Source organism: Egretta garzetta, unplaced genomic scaffold (genome assembly GCF_000687185.1).
Source record: "Egretta garzetta isolate BGI_Z169 unplaced genomic scaffold, ASM68718v1 scaffold193, whole genome shotgun sequence".
NCBI classification, from domain to species: domain Eukaryota; kingdom Metazoa; phylum Chordata; class Aves; order Pelecaniformes; family Ardeidae; genus Egretta; species Egretta garzetta.
This window is the reverse complement of record NW_009259117.1, coordinates 1,646,377-1,665,272: the sequence shown is the minus strand read 5'-3', so window position 1 is coordinate 1,665,272 and position 18,896 is coordinate 1,646,377. Positions and strand designations below refer to the sequence as shown.

The 18,896-nt window shown below is 40.3% G+C and overlaps 1 protein-coding gene across 1 annotated transcript in view; it reads left to right on the top strand.

Annotated features, from left to right (window-relative positions):
• The window catches only part of SLC2A9 (solute carrier family 2 member 9), a gene marked incomplete at its 5' end in the record, with an annotated part of 102,488 nt that extends 84,150 nt beyond the window's left edge, over positions 1–18,338 (top strand). Inside the window, one exon of the mRNA XM_035891125.1 lies at positions 18,081–18,338. Coding sequence (XP_035747018.1) covers positions 18,081–18,338 — 258 coding nt within the window. The remainder of the gene's footprint in view (positions 1–18,080) is intronic.
• Between the last annotated feature and the right edge of the window lie 558 nt (positions 18,339–18,896).

Sequence of the window (18,896 nt, the reverse complement as noted above, 5' to 3'; positions counted from 1 at the left end):
ACCTTCAAAAGTCAACGTGAATATAAAGGCTGTCATACTTCCAAACTCAGTGCTCCTGCTAACATTAACTTCAAGTACACTGCTCAGAGCTATAAGTCTTAAGAGCTTGTTTTAATGCTTACTGAAATCAATGAGTGTTTTTCACCAGTTTCATGGCAGAGAGTAAGGACTTGCCAGATTAGACATTTAAGGCAAGATTTTCAAGAACATAATTATTTTCCCACTGAGGTCGTTAGAACATTTACCAAATGTAGTGGAGAAAGAATTAGACAATTCCCTTGTGTTTTTGAAAACCTAACCTTAGTCATCAGCATTAGTATGGTCCAGGAGGCAGCCACGAGCTCACTCAATAAGTGGATGCTCCTGTGTGGATTAATAGTTGTTCCTTCAAGAAGATGGGGACCCACCGTTTGGGCAGAATTGGGGATTGCCTTCCCCTCTGGCTGGCCAGGCCCTAGCAGCCAGGCAGGTGGCAGGGAATGAGGTCTCAAATATAGGGACATATAATCAGAATACTTCTATTTTTCATGTTTTTAAATTATCCAGAGACTTTTAAGGAATAATTGTGCTTCTCCAAGATTGTGGTTTCTGCCTCCTGCACAAAAACCAAGGAGTTACCTGAGCTCTGGCTGTCAGTCAGATCTGAATTCATGCAATTCAGGGCACTCCTTTCTTGTCCTGCTAATCCCACCTGACAGATCACCTGGTGAGAAATGTTTAAAAAGGTCCTCAGTAAATTCAAGTAAAAAGGCAAACTACCTTCTCTAGCTTTTCATATGCATAGTAAAGCTTTTCAAGGGATTTAATATGCATCCATATGATGTTTGCTGTGGCCTTGGGGAATTAATCTTTTTGTCTTGTAAAAATTTCCCATTGTGTGATTATGAAATTACCAGTTTAGTTTTAATGAAGGTAAATTATATTTACACCTTGCAGGGTTTTTGGTTTTCTCTTCTTTAAAAAGTAATAAAGAGAAAGAGCGTAGAGTTTGCACCTAAAGATGAAAGCAGTGTTACTCAGACTTTGATTTTTAAAGGTTTTTCACAAGATCAAACTATGACGTTTCCTCACTCCCTAACTTTAACTTTTTTCCTATTTCAGTCAACATTATTCTCAAAATTCAGCTTGTGAGTCACCTGTTTCTTTACAGAAAGGCAATAGCATCTCCTTAGTTCATTTTTGTAATTCTAAAACAGGAAAAAAAAAAAATCTTTAAAATGCCTTCACAGAATGAATGTGTAATCCCTTCTGTGTATTTAAATACTAATCTGATTGCTTGAGAGACAACAGGCACTTTTTTGATCATTGGTACGCTTCTACAAAGTTATCCCAAACGTTTGGGAAACAAATGTGTTAACTTTAGAGTTATTAAAAAAAATCAACCAGTAGGTAGTTCTCCAAATGTCACCAATTAACTAGTTTGAATGCCTAGATTTTTTCCCCTCAACCATCTGTAGATACATGTAACAGAATAAAACACTGGCTTGAGTCATACATTAAGATGTATGGATGAGATTGAAAAGCCAATATACAAACCAATTTTTGACAAATTACAAAAAATTTAAAATGTGGCTACTGTTCCAGCCCTGATCACTGCCTATTTGAGAAATTAGTTTGTACGAAGGATCAGAACTGAGGTTAAAATGACAACTGATGCTATATTGAATTCACAAGTACATTTGATACAATGTGATTACTAGGAGGTGTCTGATAGTAGTTGTCAAAAATGTGCCTTTTAAAAATCTTTTTTTAGTGCAAAATACAGTAATTGCAGAAGCCTTATTGCACGGGATCTTAGAACAAACAGGAATTATAAATGAACTGGGTTTAGGTCTGAAGGCATTTCAGTCTTGTCTTTAACAGAGCTTGACCTTGTGAAATGTCAAAGATGTCACCTTGAGCAACACTCCACAGGATCTCTTTCCTATTGCTTGAGAATGAAGGCATGAGGCTGTTCTGAACAACAAGCTGTGAAGAGACAAAGACAGCTTTGGTAAAACAGTAGACCGGAGGTGCCTGAAATAGTTCATGAAGACATGGTGACCACTCCTTTCAAAGCATTTCAGGGCTCCTACAGGTGCTAGAACTGGGTCATAATGCTCTGTTATTTGGATGGCTAATCTCCAAATTTTCATACCTGCAAAATATCCATCAGCGAGTATGTGGAGTAAGAAAGCACTTCAGCCCTCTGCCCTCTCCTCCAACTTGCATGTCTCATGTTTTTGCATGGCACTTGCATGTCAGGAGATTGTAGTAGTCCATAAAAAACCTCCTGTTCCGCACCATGTGAGCAGTGGCACAGGGAGCTTCTCTTCAGAATGGAGCCACAGGATGTGACAATGTTCATTGAATCAACTGTGTAATAGTTAAAAAGTAATATGGCCACTTGGGGAAGAATGCTTGAAGTTATAATAATGTTTGCGTAAGCCTGAAATAATTACAACTTTAACACTTTTCATTTTGCCTTTACATTATACAGAATCGCTATACTTTATACTTTTAATGCATCGTAATTGGATTTGAATCTCAATTTTTTGTGAGCTAACCAAAATAGCATTTAGAAAGGTGCGAAATTTGCGTGAGCTGATGAAAAGCTTATTGAATATATTGACATGTCTAAATAGGTGTGTTTTGTGTTCTTGGAGACTTATGCAAACACTTAATTCCAACATTTGATTTAAAGGCAGCTTGCACTCACAGCTATCCATGTGCGTTCATAAGCCTTTGAAAGATCCGAACCTAAAATATACAGTCTTGGTTGTTCAATTCACTTCTGTTTTCTGTGATTTGTTACATTTTTTCATTGTTTCAATATGTAGAGGTGAAAGTGGTTTTCCTTGTGCATGTCTAATTTTCTTAATTTTCTCACTTTCCTAAAAGATTTATAAACCTTTTTTTTTAAAAAACGTAAATGACTCAAAAAAAAAAAAAGAAAAAAAAGATATGCAGCTATGCAGTGTGTTCTTGCACATAAATGAAATTGCTACACTAGACACCACGCTATCTGGTGAAAATTTTTAAAGATAGATTCCTGTAAGTTCCTAAAGCAAATTACAAAATTATCTGATTTTCAGCGATGTTGCTGAAATTTCAGCAGAAATGCTCCGGGGTCAGCATCTCACAGAATTCGTTTAATAGCTGCTTGGGTGAAGACCCAACTAAACTAAACCCCCTCAAACACCAAATCTTTCTCCCTTGTTTGCTCTTTGTGATGATTCAGTTGCTACAGCTAATGCAGGGCAGCAGCAGGGCTTGTCTCACAATCATGATAAATAATATTGATTCTTGCTTCAGCCCTATATTGCAGTTTTGGTGCGCAGCGTTACAAATCATACATTATTCCTTTTGTGACTAATCTCCTCTGAAAAATGTTTAAAGTTCTGTCTTGCTCAGAAGGCATATAGAAGCGCAACCATTCCTTTTGATGTGTTCATAACAAATCAGTCTTTGAAAATATGATTCTTTTATATATGAAATTATTTTAGAAAATGAAAAGGGGATGAAACCAAGTCTTCCAAAGGCTAGAAATTCTCCTGAGACCTCCGAATAATATAGTTTCTTGAGGTCTAAAATAAGCATTTCCATCACTGACATCTTCTTACGTACAGATCGCCCAGTCAAACTGTGTCACAGTTGAGCTTGTAGCAGGAGTATGAACATGGTTTGAAATGCCCTCATAGACAGTTTGTTGTCTTTCTTCTTGAGAAAATGTGCTGGGTGTTGCCCCTACTGAGAAGATGCACTTATGCATTTTAAAGTAGTATGCGTTGATGGAAATGGGCTTCTGGTTGCTTTATGGTATCAACAGAGTATCTCAATGTATGAACGTGGTGTGGCAAGCTCAGAGGATTAGTCATCTTCTCCATGTGTTCCTAGTGTAACTTCTGTTCCCGAATGGTTTAGCTTCTGGGAATATGACACAGATTCTCTTTATGGTTTCTTTCTCAGTAAATTCTAAGGTAGCTGTAACACCTGGAGCAAACTGAATGTCACAAAACAGACTTCAAGTATTTGCTCGTACTTGGAAAAAGTTTATGCTCAGTATGCAAACCTGTGAGTGCTTAGCTTTATTTTTTTTGTGTGCAGCAAGTGTATTGAGAATGAGCTTCTGTAGTCATGCACAAGAAATCATTCCGTCATTGATTCACATTATCCCTTGGGAATGGGGATAGTATTTTATGTCTCAAATGAGCAGACATAACAAACCAACAAAGTTTTTGGAGTTAAAGTGTTGGGCAGTTATGGATGTAATTACAGAATCGTTCCAGCTGGAAGGGACTCCAGTGGGTCTCTGGTCCAGCCTCTTCCTCGGAGAGGGTCAGCTGTGAGATCAGACCAAGTTTCTTAGGACCTTGTCCAGTTGTGTCTTAAAAACCACCAAGATTTGGTATTTCTGTGTTAGTTAGCTTTTAAATTCAGAGGACTCGGGAATCAAAACTGACAGTAGCTAAAATGCAGCCAGTTTGATGATTTCTGAGAATGGTTTTAATCTCAGTTTTAAAGATCAGATATTATTCCCTATCAATCCTGAGTTGAAATAAAACTCATTCAAAAATCTGGAAAAGACATTGAGACTTCCTGCTGCTCATCAGTGTATTCTATAGGGTAAATTATGATAAATGTTTCATTCTGTCTTAATGAATGGATGCTTTCTGGATGTTAACAGGTGCGTCTGTTCTACTGTCCTTCGGTGAAACTACATTTAGAAAATCAGGAAAAGTCTATGGGACAGAGGATGTCTGTTCATATTGAGAGAAAAGGGAGGTTGTACAGTTAGATACAGATTTCATCTTTAGAAGAAAGACAAAACAGGACCATTTTAAGTTCCTGTATCTTGAATTTTGTGAAGTTTGTGCACATGTGAGAGAGACTGCAAAATATTTGTAATAGTGATGTAGAGAGGTTTGCCTTCAAGCTCTCCCATGTTTCCGTGTAACCAAGCAGCAGCCAAGTGATTCTTTCTGATACACAGATCTGCAGGTGTACGTGGGACGTTTCTCACCTTACACTTTATGGTTCAGTGATATTAGTGGTCTGTCATCAAATCAATGTGACGTCATCAATCAAATCGATGTGAGGCAACCAGTTCCTTTAGTTTCTTCTTGAGAAAAATACTAATGCCATTTTGATGAGAACGCGTGTGTCGATGATGCTTCTGGTAGGAGTGAGCCATTGTGAAGACCTTTTCATGCTGGGGGTAAACCCAGCACTGTCCCCCACTAGGGGAGCAGGAAGCCCACCTTCACCAAGATGTACTTCACATGGAGATCTTACTCATCACCGGGGGTTTCCTCTTGAAATGCCTCTGTTCTGTCTCTGTTCCAGTCTCGTTAACAATGATATATAACTAAACCACAGCTCAGGATAACAAGCCTGAGTATGTCAGATTTTCAGGTTAAGTCCACTGACTCGAGTGGATAGCACTGGCAGAATAATTAGGACTGGGTTCCATAATTTATTTTAGCTAATGGAACTTCTAGGGGGAAAAAGAACATACATCTTAAAGATGTTGTTTTGGTAAGAGGGTAAGTTTTAGTGAATAATTCCAGGTATTTTAATAGGTGTAACTTGTTCATCTGTGTGGTTAGACTGAAGCATTCTTCTCAATAATTACATTGTAGGTATTTTATAAACCCTCCAGGTTCTAAGTAGCTTAATACCTGACATCAATTAGTCTTTGACTAGAATTCACAAAGGGATTTAAAAAAAGAAGCGAGCTCTTTATGTGGGGAGCAAAAGCATATCTATTTGTAGGAAGCATAAAGGAGAATATTGAAGGTCTCTTCTTTGTGTTCTGTGTGCTTTCTTCCTAGCAATGTGCGTTTTTAATCTAGACTTGCACTTGCAGACCTTTTAAAATTAGCCTAATTACAGCAGCAGTTATGTGGCTTCTGTTTTTCCCAGGATAATAGATTATGTGGTTTAAGTTTGACTGTTGTTCCAACATGTAGAGCCTGTCAGATATCAAATCTTAATTTTCTTTCCTGGAAAGTGACTCCACACTATGAAAGCGTGAATGTTTGTATAGTAGACATGGGAATAAGTATTCTTTAAGGTCAAAGTCAGTTAAGAGCATCTTCATCACTGTCAGTGGGAAAAGCGCTAGTCTGGAAAATATGCGAAGCTATTTTCCTGCACAGAGCTCCTTGATTACTAAATCTGGATGCATTAGGAACAATATTAGTGCCTGTAGTTCCCTTTTTATATTAGCACTGCACAATCTCTGGCAACGATGCTTTATCTCTCCCTACTTACCCACACCCCAAACCAGACTGAGATTGCATTTTCACCTAAACCTCTTCTCAGAAGTGGGTCTTGAAATTTTTTCGCAGGTAGTAGTGCTTACTGGTCCAGTGGTACATCCTTAGCAATCTTATTAATGTAATCAAGGGCAGAGCTGCCAGATGCTGATACCATGCCTTAATCTGCAAGACCAAGCACACAGTACTCGATGGTAGATGAGACCACACGTTGAGAAAGTCGGGTGATGGCAAGTGATGGTGGGATACTCCTTTTAGCTGTGGTTATACAGAAAGAATAAATCACTTAAGAGACTGTAGTATGTATTTTTAACAAGGGGATGCTATTTTATTGCTGTCTATACCACGTCCAGCAGCCTGCCTGTTTGGTCAGAGCTGAATAGTGATAGCAATGAGAGGCTCCAGCTCCTCAGCTGCACGCATCTCCATCCCAGATGGCTTTTTCTGCCTTGACAGATATGAGCAGAGCCTTGCTTTGTAGGCTTCTGCAACCCTTATGAAGCATAGTAAAACCTTTTTGTCAAATTCCGTTGGAATGAATTGATGATTTTATTGATTGCTACAGTGAATGTGAAGTTTGCATTTAATGAGGTCCAGCTCAAGGTCGTCTGCAGTAACTGAGCATTGCAAAGGAGTTAGTTCAGGTAACAGCTCTAGCAGGGAGATGCTTTGATACCCAACTCGGTTTAGAAAGTTTCCAGACATGCCAGGCTCACTTGCAGTTGCTTCCCAGTTCTCTATTTGTCTTGGGTCCAGGCCTGTTCTGTTCAGTGATTTCACCAGCAAGAAGGGTGATGAAGCAGAGAGAGTGCATGTTATATTTTCAGATAACTGCATCAAGAAGGATATTAGGAAACCTTTTAATCATAAGAATAGTGTAACTGTGTGGAGAAATTGTAGCTTGTCTGTTACTGGAGATCTTTAAAAGACAGGCAGAAAGATGTTTGTCACGAACTCAGGCTGCCCTAGTGATGGGAATGGACTGGCTGGCAACTGTGTTCCTGGTTTTCTATGAATTTATTGACATTTTGAAGCCTTCAGAGCAAGAAGCATCTCTCATTAAGTGTGCACACAACCTGTGCCTTTTTTAAGGCTCCCTTTAAGCTTTTGTTGTTGTTGTTACTGTGATACATCACGTGTCAGTGCACGAAGGGCTGCTGCAGGCTGTGGTGGCAGGAGAATCCAAACTCCGAAAAAAAAGTAGAAGACAACTGCAGTCACTCCTCCCCTTGGAAATGGTGATGGTATTGTAGGAATACTGTAATGATGCTTTGGACTAAATAATCTTGAAAAATGCAGAAAAAATAAGAGGAAGAAATGGCAAAAATTGCAATGAACTTGGAGTGAAAGAAAGCAAACCTAAAAATATTCCATTTGGAGCAAGGATTTGAGAAAGGAAAGGCTCACTGTGAACAACTGAGGAGGTAGAAAAGATCACTTACTTTCTTCACTTCAAAAGGATCAGAAAGTGTTAAACTTCTCTGACACATCAGAGAAAACCTTGTGAATTTCAGAACAACTTGGGCAAGAATCAAGCATCCACGGAAATCTGAGAAATCTCTAACCTGAAGGCCTTCAAGGTTATATTAGTCATCCTTCTGTAAGCTTATTAGTATTTCATATATTCCTTCTTTTATGGATAATGAGAGGAAACAGATCATTTTCCCTTTGGCAGTAGTGACTCATTAGAAAAAAAAAAACAACAAACAAACCTAAATATGGCCAGAGGAACGTCTATATTCTTGTCTGGTTTAAGGTGCAAGCTATCAAATATCAATTACTTTTGTGCTTGTATTTTCTAATTGCGCTAGGGTGTGTCTCACATGTACAGTACTCGTATACCACTGAAGGTTTCCAGTGGATTTCATAATAGGATATTCGGTGATGAATTCTAAATCACATCTATTTCTGTTGTAAATTTAACTGACTTCACCCTTCAGCCATCAGATACTTTATTTCTTGCAAATTTTTGTGTATTTAATCTTCTGTTGAACAGAACAGACTGGGGGGGTTTGATATATTTTTAATTTTTGGCTGAAGAGTTCACGCGAATGGATTTCAAGCAGCGGAGTTTCTGTAAGTGTCTCACAAACCATAAGGAGTTCATCATCCCACAGGGTATTTATTCCAGTCCTTGATTTAATGAAGAACTTCTTAAACGGAAGAATAATGAATGGCTAAGTAATACATAAAACAAATATGCTTGCTTGTCTGTCAGCCTCCTGCTTTCTCTTTCTCACAGGCATATGTATAAACAGAAACTATTTCCAAAGCACTCAGATGAAAAAAAATCCAAGTCTTGTAAATGTGTACGTAGACAAATGGATACAAGCACATCGTTATCAATTTAGCCAGACTCAAAATTTTTACTTGTGGATATTGTTTGGCATCACCTCCCTAGATTTTCTCTTTTATTTTATGTTGCTGGAAATAAAGTCTGAGGCCTTGCCTGATTTTGCTGGAGCTTGCAGTTCAAAAATCTATTTTAAAGAGTGAGTGATAGCTGGTAGAAATTAGTATGCTGAGGAGGTGCTGGAGTGTGGAGAACAGGGACACTTGGTAAATCAGAAATTAGAGTGTGTATATATGTAGAAATAGGCGCAATGAGCTGAAGCAGGCAGAGAGGACAACAAACTGACAGCAGCAGAAAAGCACAATCCAGAAGGCTTGAAAACCTCTGGTACAATAGAATAGGCATGTGTTAAGCTGTTACTCTTCAGTAACAGTAAGTTTGCAGGGACAGAATTCTGTAATCTGATGGTGTAGCAGGACCTTAAATTACATGTTATCTAGAAAAAGGTGCTGTTTATTTTTTTGTAATGCAGTGCAAACATAAAGAATTACAAAGCATTAATAATTAGCAATTAATTTCATGACACGTTATTTTCATTACATGCTGATGCAGTCTTATTTCATATTTCAGTTCGTTCCATTAGATTGTTGTGAGGCACTTAAAGACTACATGGTAAATTAGTGTTATACTGCAGGACAACAGAGCAGATTTCTCCAGGAGCTTTCTGTCACAATAATTTCTCTTTCTAGAAAACTGTGAAGAGTCTTTTTTTTGGTGTCAAAGTCATGCTGTATATTCAGCACGTATTCAAGAAATACTGAAATTGCTATGTATTTTATTGAAACTGGAATCTTAGCATGGATATGCTAAACTACATTGTAGAATACAACACTTGCCTTTCCCACTGACCCACTGGAAGCAGATGTAAGCCAGAGAGGAAATAAGGAAATTAGTCATTTTTTTCCACTGTGAATATTCTTGGGTTTTCGTACTTTGTTCTGTAAACATCTCTTATGTTACCTTTGCCAGCTGCTCACCTCGTTGCCCCACATGCATCCCCCCTCTCCCTGGGTTATGGTGATAGCAGCTGGCTGAGCTTCTGTTTGCCTCTGGTTTGTACCCTTCTTTGCCAGCTCCTTGTGCCATCCTCATCCAACTGGCCTTCAGTCTGATGGGTGGGCTTTAGCAAGGGGGTACCTCTGCTGGCCGCTCCATCTCAGCAACCAAAACTGACCACCCAGAGCCCTCCTTTTCCACCTTTCTGCCCTGCAGAGACCAACTGCATCTTTACCACTTCTCTGGTTCCCTCTTTATCCCATCAGTACTTTTCCAGAAAAACTCATCTTTGGGCTTTCCTACTACTACAAATGTTTCCAATAACCAGGGATCACAGAGGAATACCCAGTTATGATTATAGGACCACTAAGTGGAAAGCTGATTTTATTCCCGGCTAGAGTTTGACTTTTACCTTTGGGACTGTGGGACAACGTCTATGGCAAGGAAAGAGAGAGTTTTGAAATCATTAGAAGTGTTGGGGAAGTGATCGATGGAGGTCTTTAAATCTCTCTGCACAATTGTACTAGAAAATGATGTAGCTCCCTATCAAAATGACAAAGAACTGAATTGCTGCTATGGTTTCCTAGGAAAAAGAAAGGACTTAAATGAGGTTTGTTTAGAAATGGGAGGAACCTCTTTTTCATCTTGCCAGGCCTACATACGGTCCTTGAGGACTGCAGGGATTTTTCCCCTCTTTACTTCTGCTAGGGGAGAAATTTGTGTTATCCCAAAATGGGATACAAAGGTATCATTCTCTTGGAACATTTTTGTAACAAGACTGAGGTAGTAATAGTAATAAACTGCAGGGTGTTTTGCAGCTCAGAGCAATAGCGTAGAATATCTCATTTTTGTAGGGACTAATAAATGTCACTGTGCAGTTTGAATGTTTTGTCCCGCTATAAAAAAAAAAGCTTGATTTTACAAAGTTGCAATAGTTATATCTGTCCTCCATCATCTATTTTTTTGCGTTGTTTCCCTGTAATTGGAAATGGGGGCATGTTGATAAAGCAGATATATATTGTGCTATGTGTTCCAGAGATGAACACTCAGGCCTTAGTGAAGACTTGCATAAGAAGCTTAAGTTATAGATAGCTGCCTGGCTCTTCAGTCTGGGGAACCAAGCGGCTGACAGAAATGATCTCTGTAATTCCTGTCCGATTCACTGGCAATGGAAAATTATATGCTTTTTATGATGGATGAACAAGCCCCTAGATTTGGGGCAGGTTTAAATAATATCTGAGAAATTGATGGAAAGTTTTGGGGCTGTCCTGTCGCACCCCGTCAACATCCCTTCCATAATGGTGTGCGTTTTCACAGGACGGTTCAGCCAATGAGGTGATAGCGTATTCTGAGCCATAGCAAACATTAGGAAAACCTTTGAAATAACTAAAAAATCCTATTAATATTTCTGTTCTCAGAAAATTAAGTGTAAGAGCATGAGCAAAAAAGGATATGAAGGAGATTATATAGTAAATAGTGTGTGACGAAAGATCAATTTTAAATATTTATTATGAAGAGCTGCCTATATCCTCTGTAGGTGTGTCTGGGAAGCACCTTTTCAATGAAGAAATCCTTGGCGTTGAGTGCTGATGTTTGCCTAATCTTTCTGCATAAGGGCAATAAAATGAGGACATAGCAGTAGACATGCAGCTCGTTGCAGCCTGCTGTAGTCAGATCGTGCCCAGTTTCTGAGCTGGTGGGTGGAGGTCTAATTCTTGTGCCCTGGCGTAGGAGGTCAGGGTTGGCGCTTTGGTTGGCAGATGCTGATGCTGAGAGGCAGAGGCAGATGCTGAGATGACGGGAAAGGAGAACAAAAAGGTAGGTGGACATCATGTCCCCAGACAGTGAGTGCTTTCACTAGCATTTTAAGTTTTTAAGTGAGGAACTCGGGGACTGAATTTTCATGTGTCTTCTTCATATAAGCTTTTTACTTACATTGGGGTAGAAGGCATCTGAAAGAAAGTACAAATTTTCACTAGCTACAAATTGGGTGAACTTTGATTTTCTTTTATATTTAGACTGGATGAAGTGGCTTGAAAAATAACCTGCTTGGATCTCTGATCCAGGTGGAGCTCAGTATCACGTGGGATACAGGTGCTACAAGGCTTGTAGCCTTAGTTCAGATTGCTTACTGGTACGATGCAAAGACCTATATGTGTGTTTATTTTCCCCCTTTCAGAAACTAGCTTAGTTCTGCCTGCAAAGTAATACTTCTGAGTCATTATACTTGTTACTGGAGGCTCTCCTGCACTTCTGCTCTGTATCTTCCTTATATTTACGCTTGAGATTTTCCTTCTCATGCATCAAGGTTCATTTACCCAGCAAGATTGTCCTTACTGTGTAATAATACCCCTCGACTTTTTCTATTATGCAGTAAAAGAATTTCAATAACAAAGGTGGGCACAGAAGCCTATACATAGATTCCCTCAGCCAAGCTATTTTAAGCTTTTGCAAATACCTCTGATGCTTAAAGTAACTGCACTGCACCTGTATTAAGGGAAATGGCTACAGTTCCCCTTAAACATGAGAAAATGAAATATAGGCTATCAGAAGGTTCGATATGAGAAAAAATGCTCTTAACTAGAAGCAACCCACTTCAAGTATAAAATACAAGGATCTGTTAACTTTTTATGAGGAGGTAGTGAATGTGTGAGGGTTGGGGATAAAATTGCAGTTCATGTATGGAAATGTTTCTATTTTTTGCTTAGGAAATGTGTTTCATACATTATATTTTAGTGCTCTGTCCTTCTTCATTGTCCTGCACCTTCAGCAGAACCTTAAATTATGTCTGAAACTGAAGAAGGACGATGGGTAAAGGAGGTAAAGGACACAAACTCTCTCATCCGTTTGTTTCAGTGGGTTATATTAATTTGAAGCAAAGTAAGTAAAGTAAGTGTCTACATGAATAACTGGTTTGCTGCTGATCATTTTAGGGAGACATCTAACTGTTATCATTTGACCTCATCACTTCAAAATCCAGTTTGACCCCCGTCCCATGACTCTACTCTTCATGGCAACTTCCAAATGCAAGCACCCATTGCCAGTGCCACGGGGCTGTGACGTTGCAAGTTGAGAATTTAGAATCTCATTTTGACATTTGCTGCGAAGAGCCAAAAGTTCTGTTTGAAAAATATTAATTTGTTAAGCTGGCTAAATAGGATTCAGACTTTGTTCATTTGCTCATTTATTTTGCTGTCTCTGCCCTAGAATATTTATTTTCCTGCTTTCAGTATCACAGTCCTGCTTAGAATTTAACCTTTGCTGCAGACTAAGTCAGTAAGCAGCCATTGTTAAAGAGCACGCAACCATGTTCTGCTCAACTGCTTTTATATTTTTCTAGACTACGGTGTTCACAGTATGTAAGCTATTAGCAGGTAGACTGTTCTCAGCTAGCAGAATTTCAAAGTGGCAAATTGTTAATTTTTTTTTTAATCAAAACCAGAAATCTGAATATTTCAATGCCAGGGGGTTTTTTTGTTTGTTTCAGTTTATGTTTCAGCTTGAAAAAAAGGAGCTCTTTTGCTTATTCATTCTGGGTACTTTAAATCTGTTCATAATGGTAAAACTTAAGTATTCATTACCATTTTATTTAAAGAGAGGTGGAGGAAATGCTTGTGCATTCTGCCTAAGGCGTATAGCAGCCCTACGCAAGCTGGGAATATGTTTGTTAACCTCTTTGCTTAAGAAAATGTGGCTGGAATGCACCTACTTATTCATACACCTCGCTTATACAGCTACATCTCGTCCCCAAAGTCAGGTTTGATTGCTTGCCATGCCTGGGATCTGATTTGGGGTAATTGCCTGAGTCCTTCAACTCTGATTCTTTTTGTGGTAATTGCATGCGTGTCTTAGGTGAATCGTTTCCTGGTTTTCCTTTTTTTTACAAATACAGAGCCTTGATCAGCCGCAGAAAAGAGAAGATAAAAATGAGTAATTCACGATTCAGCTGGCAGGACATTTTCAGAAATGCTGTGTTTTAAATAGCCTCCTTAGAAAGCTGGTATGAAAATAGAAGGTGATGAGTTTAAAAGTTTGTGCTTAACTTTTAAATAACCTGTATAGCAATAGCCTTCCCCAGCCTTGAAAAATCCAGTATAAATCCTGCTTTGGAAAGGTTTTATTAGCCTGCTGACTAACTAGGAACTGGCCATAGGTATCCAAGGTGCTTTCCTTGGGAGATTGCGTTGGTAAGTGTGTCTGCTGTCCCTTGCCCTCCCCTGTTGCACTAGCCTGGCCTCTCAAGGACCTCCGCCTGTGTATCTGACCTTGGCTCTGAACGGGTGTCTGTGGGCTCATCAGGAGACTGAGCCACTGTTATTTAGGAAACCACCTGAAACTTCGGGCAACCTTGAACCTTGGGTGTTCATGCAGGAGGGCGTACCGCAGAAATATTAGGGAAAACCAGTTACAAAGCACGGACTGTTGTAGTGCTTTGTTCTGTCTTCCTTCCAAGCTTTTGGGTTCTAACCTCGCATGTAAAAGCCTGGCTTCAAGCATTGCTAAAGAAGTGTCTTCCTGCTCTGGCAAGCCTGTCTGGTGTAGGAGGAGGAGAAGCACCTTGGTGATGGTGGCAGCTTGTCCTGAACCCGGGCGGTGTGTGCAGGCAGCCTGAAGGGTCTGGCCTCAGTGGCTGGGGCTGGCTCCGTGCCTCCTGCGTGGCCCGACTTGATGCTGCTGCTGCTGCTAGGAGCTGGGTGTAAGGAAGTAACCCGTCCTCACGTGGGAAAGCTGAGAAGTAACAGAAACCACATACTTTCCTTGAATTTATTCTATATTTAGTTAGGATTTCCATTCAGAATTGGCTTACTTTTGCTGCTTCTCCTGCCTTTCCCTTCCTCTTTTAACCCTCCCCTCCAGCTGTTTGGATACGGTATTTCTTATTAAGAGTCAAACTACTCTTCAGGTGGGTAAAAGTATTCGGTTTTTGAACACTGAGGCTTCTATCCCATGTAGTTAGTGAAATAATGTCACAAAGCATAGAAAAATATCTTTTCAAATTTTGTCATATATGTTGTCATTATTCTCATATCATTAAGAATACACATGTCAGTAAAGGATCCTGAGACCGTGACTGTTGGGCCGAATGCACAGAGTTGCAGAGTGTCTGTGCTTTGCCACCAAAGACTTTAATTGAAGTTCTTCCTCAGTGTTTTACTCCCACCCCAGCCCAAGATAAGCAAAAACTCTGGGGTTTTAGTTCTAGAGTGGCAGCTGCATGATCTTTGTACACGTCTTGTCTCTAGAAAGTTGGAAGGAGTGAACCAAAGAGAGGCTATGGATTTGGATGTTAGAGATGTCAAAGAGTAAATGAGAGATACAGGCTTCATGGGCATGATAGAAATAATATAGAATAGAATAGATTAGAATAGAATAGAAATAAGAGAAAGTATAGTAATTTCATGGAACAAAGACACATCCATTTTGCTGTCAGATCTATCAGTACCTTTTCTGTAGTAGCCATCATTCAATAACTCGGCATTTACCCTTTTCCCAACACATTATGCTGCCTTCTGGATCCCTTGATGGGCACATCAGATATGCTGTGGCCAGCCTATTAATTGTTCCACCCCTCAGATCTTTCTTCCAGCACCAGGCAATTCAGAATACATCAGAAACAGATAAAAATGAATTCAACATTTAGGCTGAGCTGTATTCCACCCATGTCCTACTAAGGGTTTCTATTAAGTTAAGATTCGGGATGTAACATTTTCCTTCTGCTTTATCCTGTACTTCTCTCCTACGTCCTTTGTCAGTGTGCAGAGCAGGCAGAAGGTTTTGTGCTTACAACAAGTAATTTAAATCACACATGATTTTCTTCTGTGCCAACTGCAGGTTTGGGTGATACAAGTTGAACTCTGAATGAGTTGCGAAAGTTTTATGAATATGAGTGTTTGTCTTTCCCATGTGTGTAAAATAACAAACAGCTTTAAGGAAATACTATAGCTGGTGAGAAAAGGGCATTGGGGGTCACCCTGCAGTGTTCCCGTCTGGGAATTAGGGCTCTGTTGTGCTAATCCTGCTTAACACAAGCAAAGCAAAGTCTCGGTCTCTTCCCACAGTCCCATTTGTAGGATTTATAACAAAGTTTAATTTTTAGCTTGTTCTCTGTGGGGCTTTAGTTGGAGGTCCTTGGGGGCTACTTCTAAAGGGATCTGCAGAAATTAACGAGAGCAAGTTTATTACCAATAAATGTAAATACGTATGCAAAATAATTTCAACTAAAATAGGCACTCATGGGACTGTTTAGTTCAGTTAGGAAAGGTTTAAGGAGACACAAATCAAAGAAGATAATAAATGCTCATTTAGATCATGGACAGCAAAGAAATAAACAGGAATAAGAAAGGTGGGACAAAGCTGTAGTTGCACCACCAAGAGACGCAGGTAGCTTGGGGCATCGGAGTGCCAGGCTTATTCATGCTAGGCATTGATAGTTCTTTTTCATCACAGAGAAGGTTTAGTTCAATCAAGACTTTTAAAAGTGATTCCAGATTGGAGTTTTACCATTTGGCTGAACAGCAATTTCAAATGCAGAAGATCCAGATGCAGAATTTGAATTCTTAACATGACAGGATGATCTATGAGGCACTGTGAAGTTATTTTTTTCCTGTCTACTAAATCCATTTGCTTCTGCCTGTGTATAAGCTTGAAAGTCCTATCTGTTCCCATACTGGAATATTTTCCCCCCTCGTCATCCCTGCTCTTTGGCTTGTGATTGTCAGGTTGCTCAGGAGTTCGTGGTTCTAGGATTTAACAAAAAAGGCACTGATGATCTCAAGAGTCCATAGGCAGTACCAGAGGGTGCACCTTCCAGCTTTTCCTATTACAGACAGGAGTTGAAGGGCTGAACTAGGTAATGAATTATCCACAGAAAACTTTGTGACTAGGCAGGCTGGCAATCAGCCATGGCATTAAAAAGCAGCTGCAGAAAAGGGTTTTTTTCTTTTCTTCTTTCTTGTTCCACACACAAGTTCATGTTCTTCTTCCATGCCATATATGATGTATACTGAGCAAGTGAAACATAAAAATAGTCCTAGGCATTGCGTACACCCTGAACCCCCGAAGCAGGGAGCTTAACCAGCCTGCAGGGTAGGACTGGTACAACTAAGTATGACGGGACTGTGTTAGAAAAATGTGGACAGTCGGGGTTACCTCGTTGTCTACCTCTGCCTTAATTGTTTCAGATACGTGCCTTTAATGGCAATTGTGAATATGTACATCTAGGCAGCCACGTCCGCTTCCTCCATCCTCAGTGGTTTCCCCTGGGGTAACCTCTGCCTTGCAACACCTGGGGTGATGCATGAGGGGTCCGGCTCTCCTCCTATTCACCATTCATAACTTCATGGAAAGGTCGCCTTAGTTTTGGAGCTGGAGATACCCCTTTTGGTTTAATTCAGCCTTGTTAATAAAAAGCAGTCAAAAATATGTGTTCATTGGACATGGTTTTCGGAACACAGAGTGAGGGTAAATCAACAGAGGAGGAAGGGGGGTTTCCTCAGAGGCTGGCAGGTCTCCTTGGAGCCACAGTACCAAACCTCCTCCTAGTTCAGCAAAGCACAGCTGGCAATGTTGTAATTATCAAATGTTTTTCAAATGTGTACTATTGAAATGTAGCTGAAAGCTACTAAAGGACCTAATAATCACCCGGCAAGAAATAATTATGTTTCAGTGAAGCACAACTCTTACTACTTGGTTTGAGCCTTTATAATCAGTTTATAAATTAACGTCTTCGTGTCTATACCCTTTTTTTTTTGCAGTGAAGTAAAATACAAAACATTCAAATGTGGCCTGTACTTCATTTTCAGTTAATTCTTGCACTAGTCTCTAGCATGAAAGAAATGCATTTTATGGATTCTTTCCTGCTGTAAGCTCCCGTAACCTTAGCAGTAATACAAATGTCTGTCATTTGGGGTTTTTTCCTTGTTTATTTTGCAAATCTCAAAGCTTGTAATTACTGCGATGCAAATGCCCCTGGCTATGGCAGGTTTCCCATGTGTTGTGTACAGGTGCACAGCATTGCGAAAACATGCCTCAGTTTTTGTACCTAGGAATTGCAAGGCAGTATGCAGAGCAATCCGGAGAAGCATCTGCCTTGTTTCCAGAAGCGCCGGGGAAGCGCAAGGCTCAGTTCAACGGCACGCATAGCAGGAGCCCTGCCACCACCGGTGTCCTCACAGCCGCCGTGCCCAAGCTCAGCCTGGTGCCTCCCAGCGCCGCCCAGATTGCAGGTCTGCGTGCCTCTGCCAGGAGCCTGCTTTTCCATCGATGGGCCACAGGCGGTGTTGGAAGAAAGATTCATGCATTTTTTATGAACTACTAAGCACTCTGCCTTGCCATGAATGCCAGCACTTACTGTACTTGGTTAAAAATGGCTCCATACCACACGTTTTTTCTTTCAGACCATTCCTGATGGTGCTTTTCTTTGGACCTTTGCCCCTTTTATAATGACCTTCTCCTTCGCTTTCTGTTTGCAGGGTGCGTTACAGACCTACTGCTTCCTGGTGTTTGCTGCCATCTGCTTTGCAGGAGCTGCCTACCTGTTTTTTGTCCTGCCTGAAACAAAACATAAGACATTTAACGAGATCAGCCAGGCATTTGCCAAAAGGAATAAAGTAACTTTAGAAATGCAAGAAATGAACCACTACCCGGGGGAGAGGAAATCGAGTGCAGAACAAGAATCAAACTTCACGTCTTCGGTGGACAACGGCGAAACCAAGAAAGGGATTGTGTAAACCCAGGATGCTCTTTCGAGGGATGGGAAAAACATGCTCTTTTCATTCAGTAGGTTTATAGCAATGCACAACTCTTATTTTTTTTTATGTGACAGCATGAACTGCTTCCCCCTTCAATATGTTTTGAGTACGGGTGAATTCGCTAGCAGCTAGGGTGATGGTTGAGGAAATGAGAGGCGGGAGTGGCAGCAGCTGATTAAATAAATAAGCTGGAGTTTTGCATGCTCACGGGGAGGTGTGTGCGCAGCCACGGGGGAGGAGGAGGAGGAGGAGGAGGAAGAGGAGGAGGCAGGGAAAAGGGAAGAGATCCCAGCAAGTAAATGCTAAGAATCGATGCACGTGAACCTGCAATGGTACTGGCTCGCATTCCTCCACGTTTCCCAATATGTCATTAGAGTTGCAGGTGAGAATTGAGGACTTGAAAGAAGACTCGTGACACCCCCCCGACATCCCATTCCTTTTCCAGCTATTTTGAATTTCCGTTGCTTCGTCTCAACATCTCCTAGCTTCTCATAAATGGAGAGCTCTGGGTCCTGATGGGTTTCCTTGTCTCTCTTG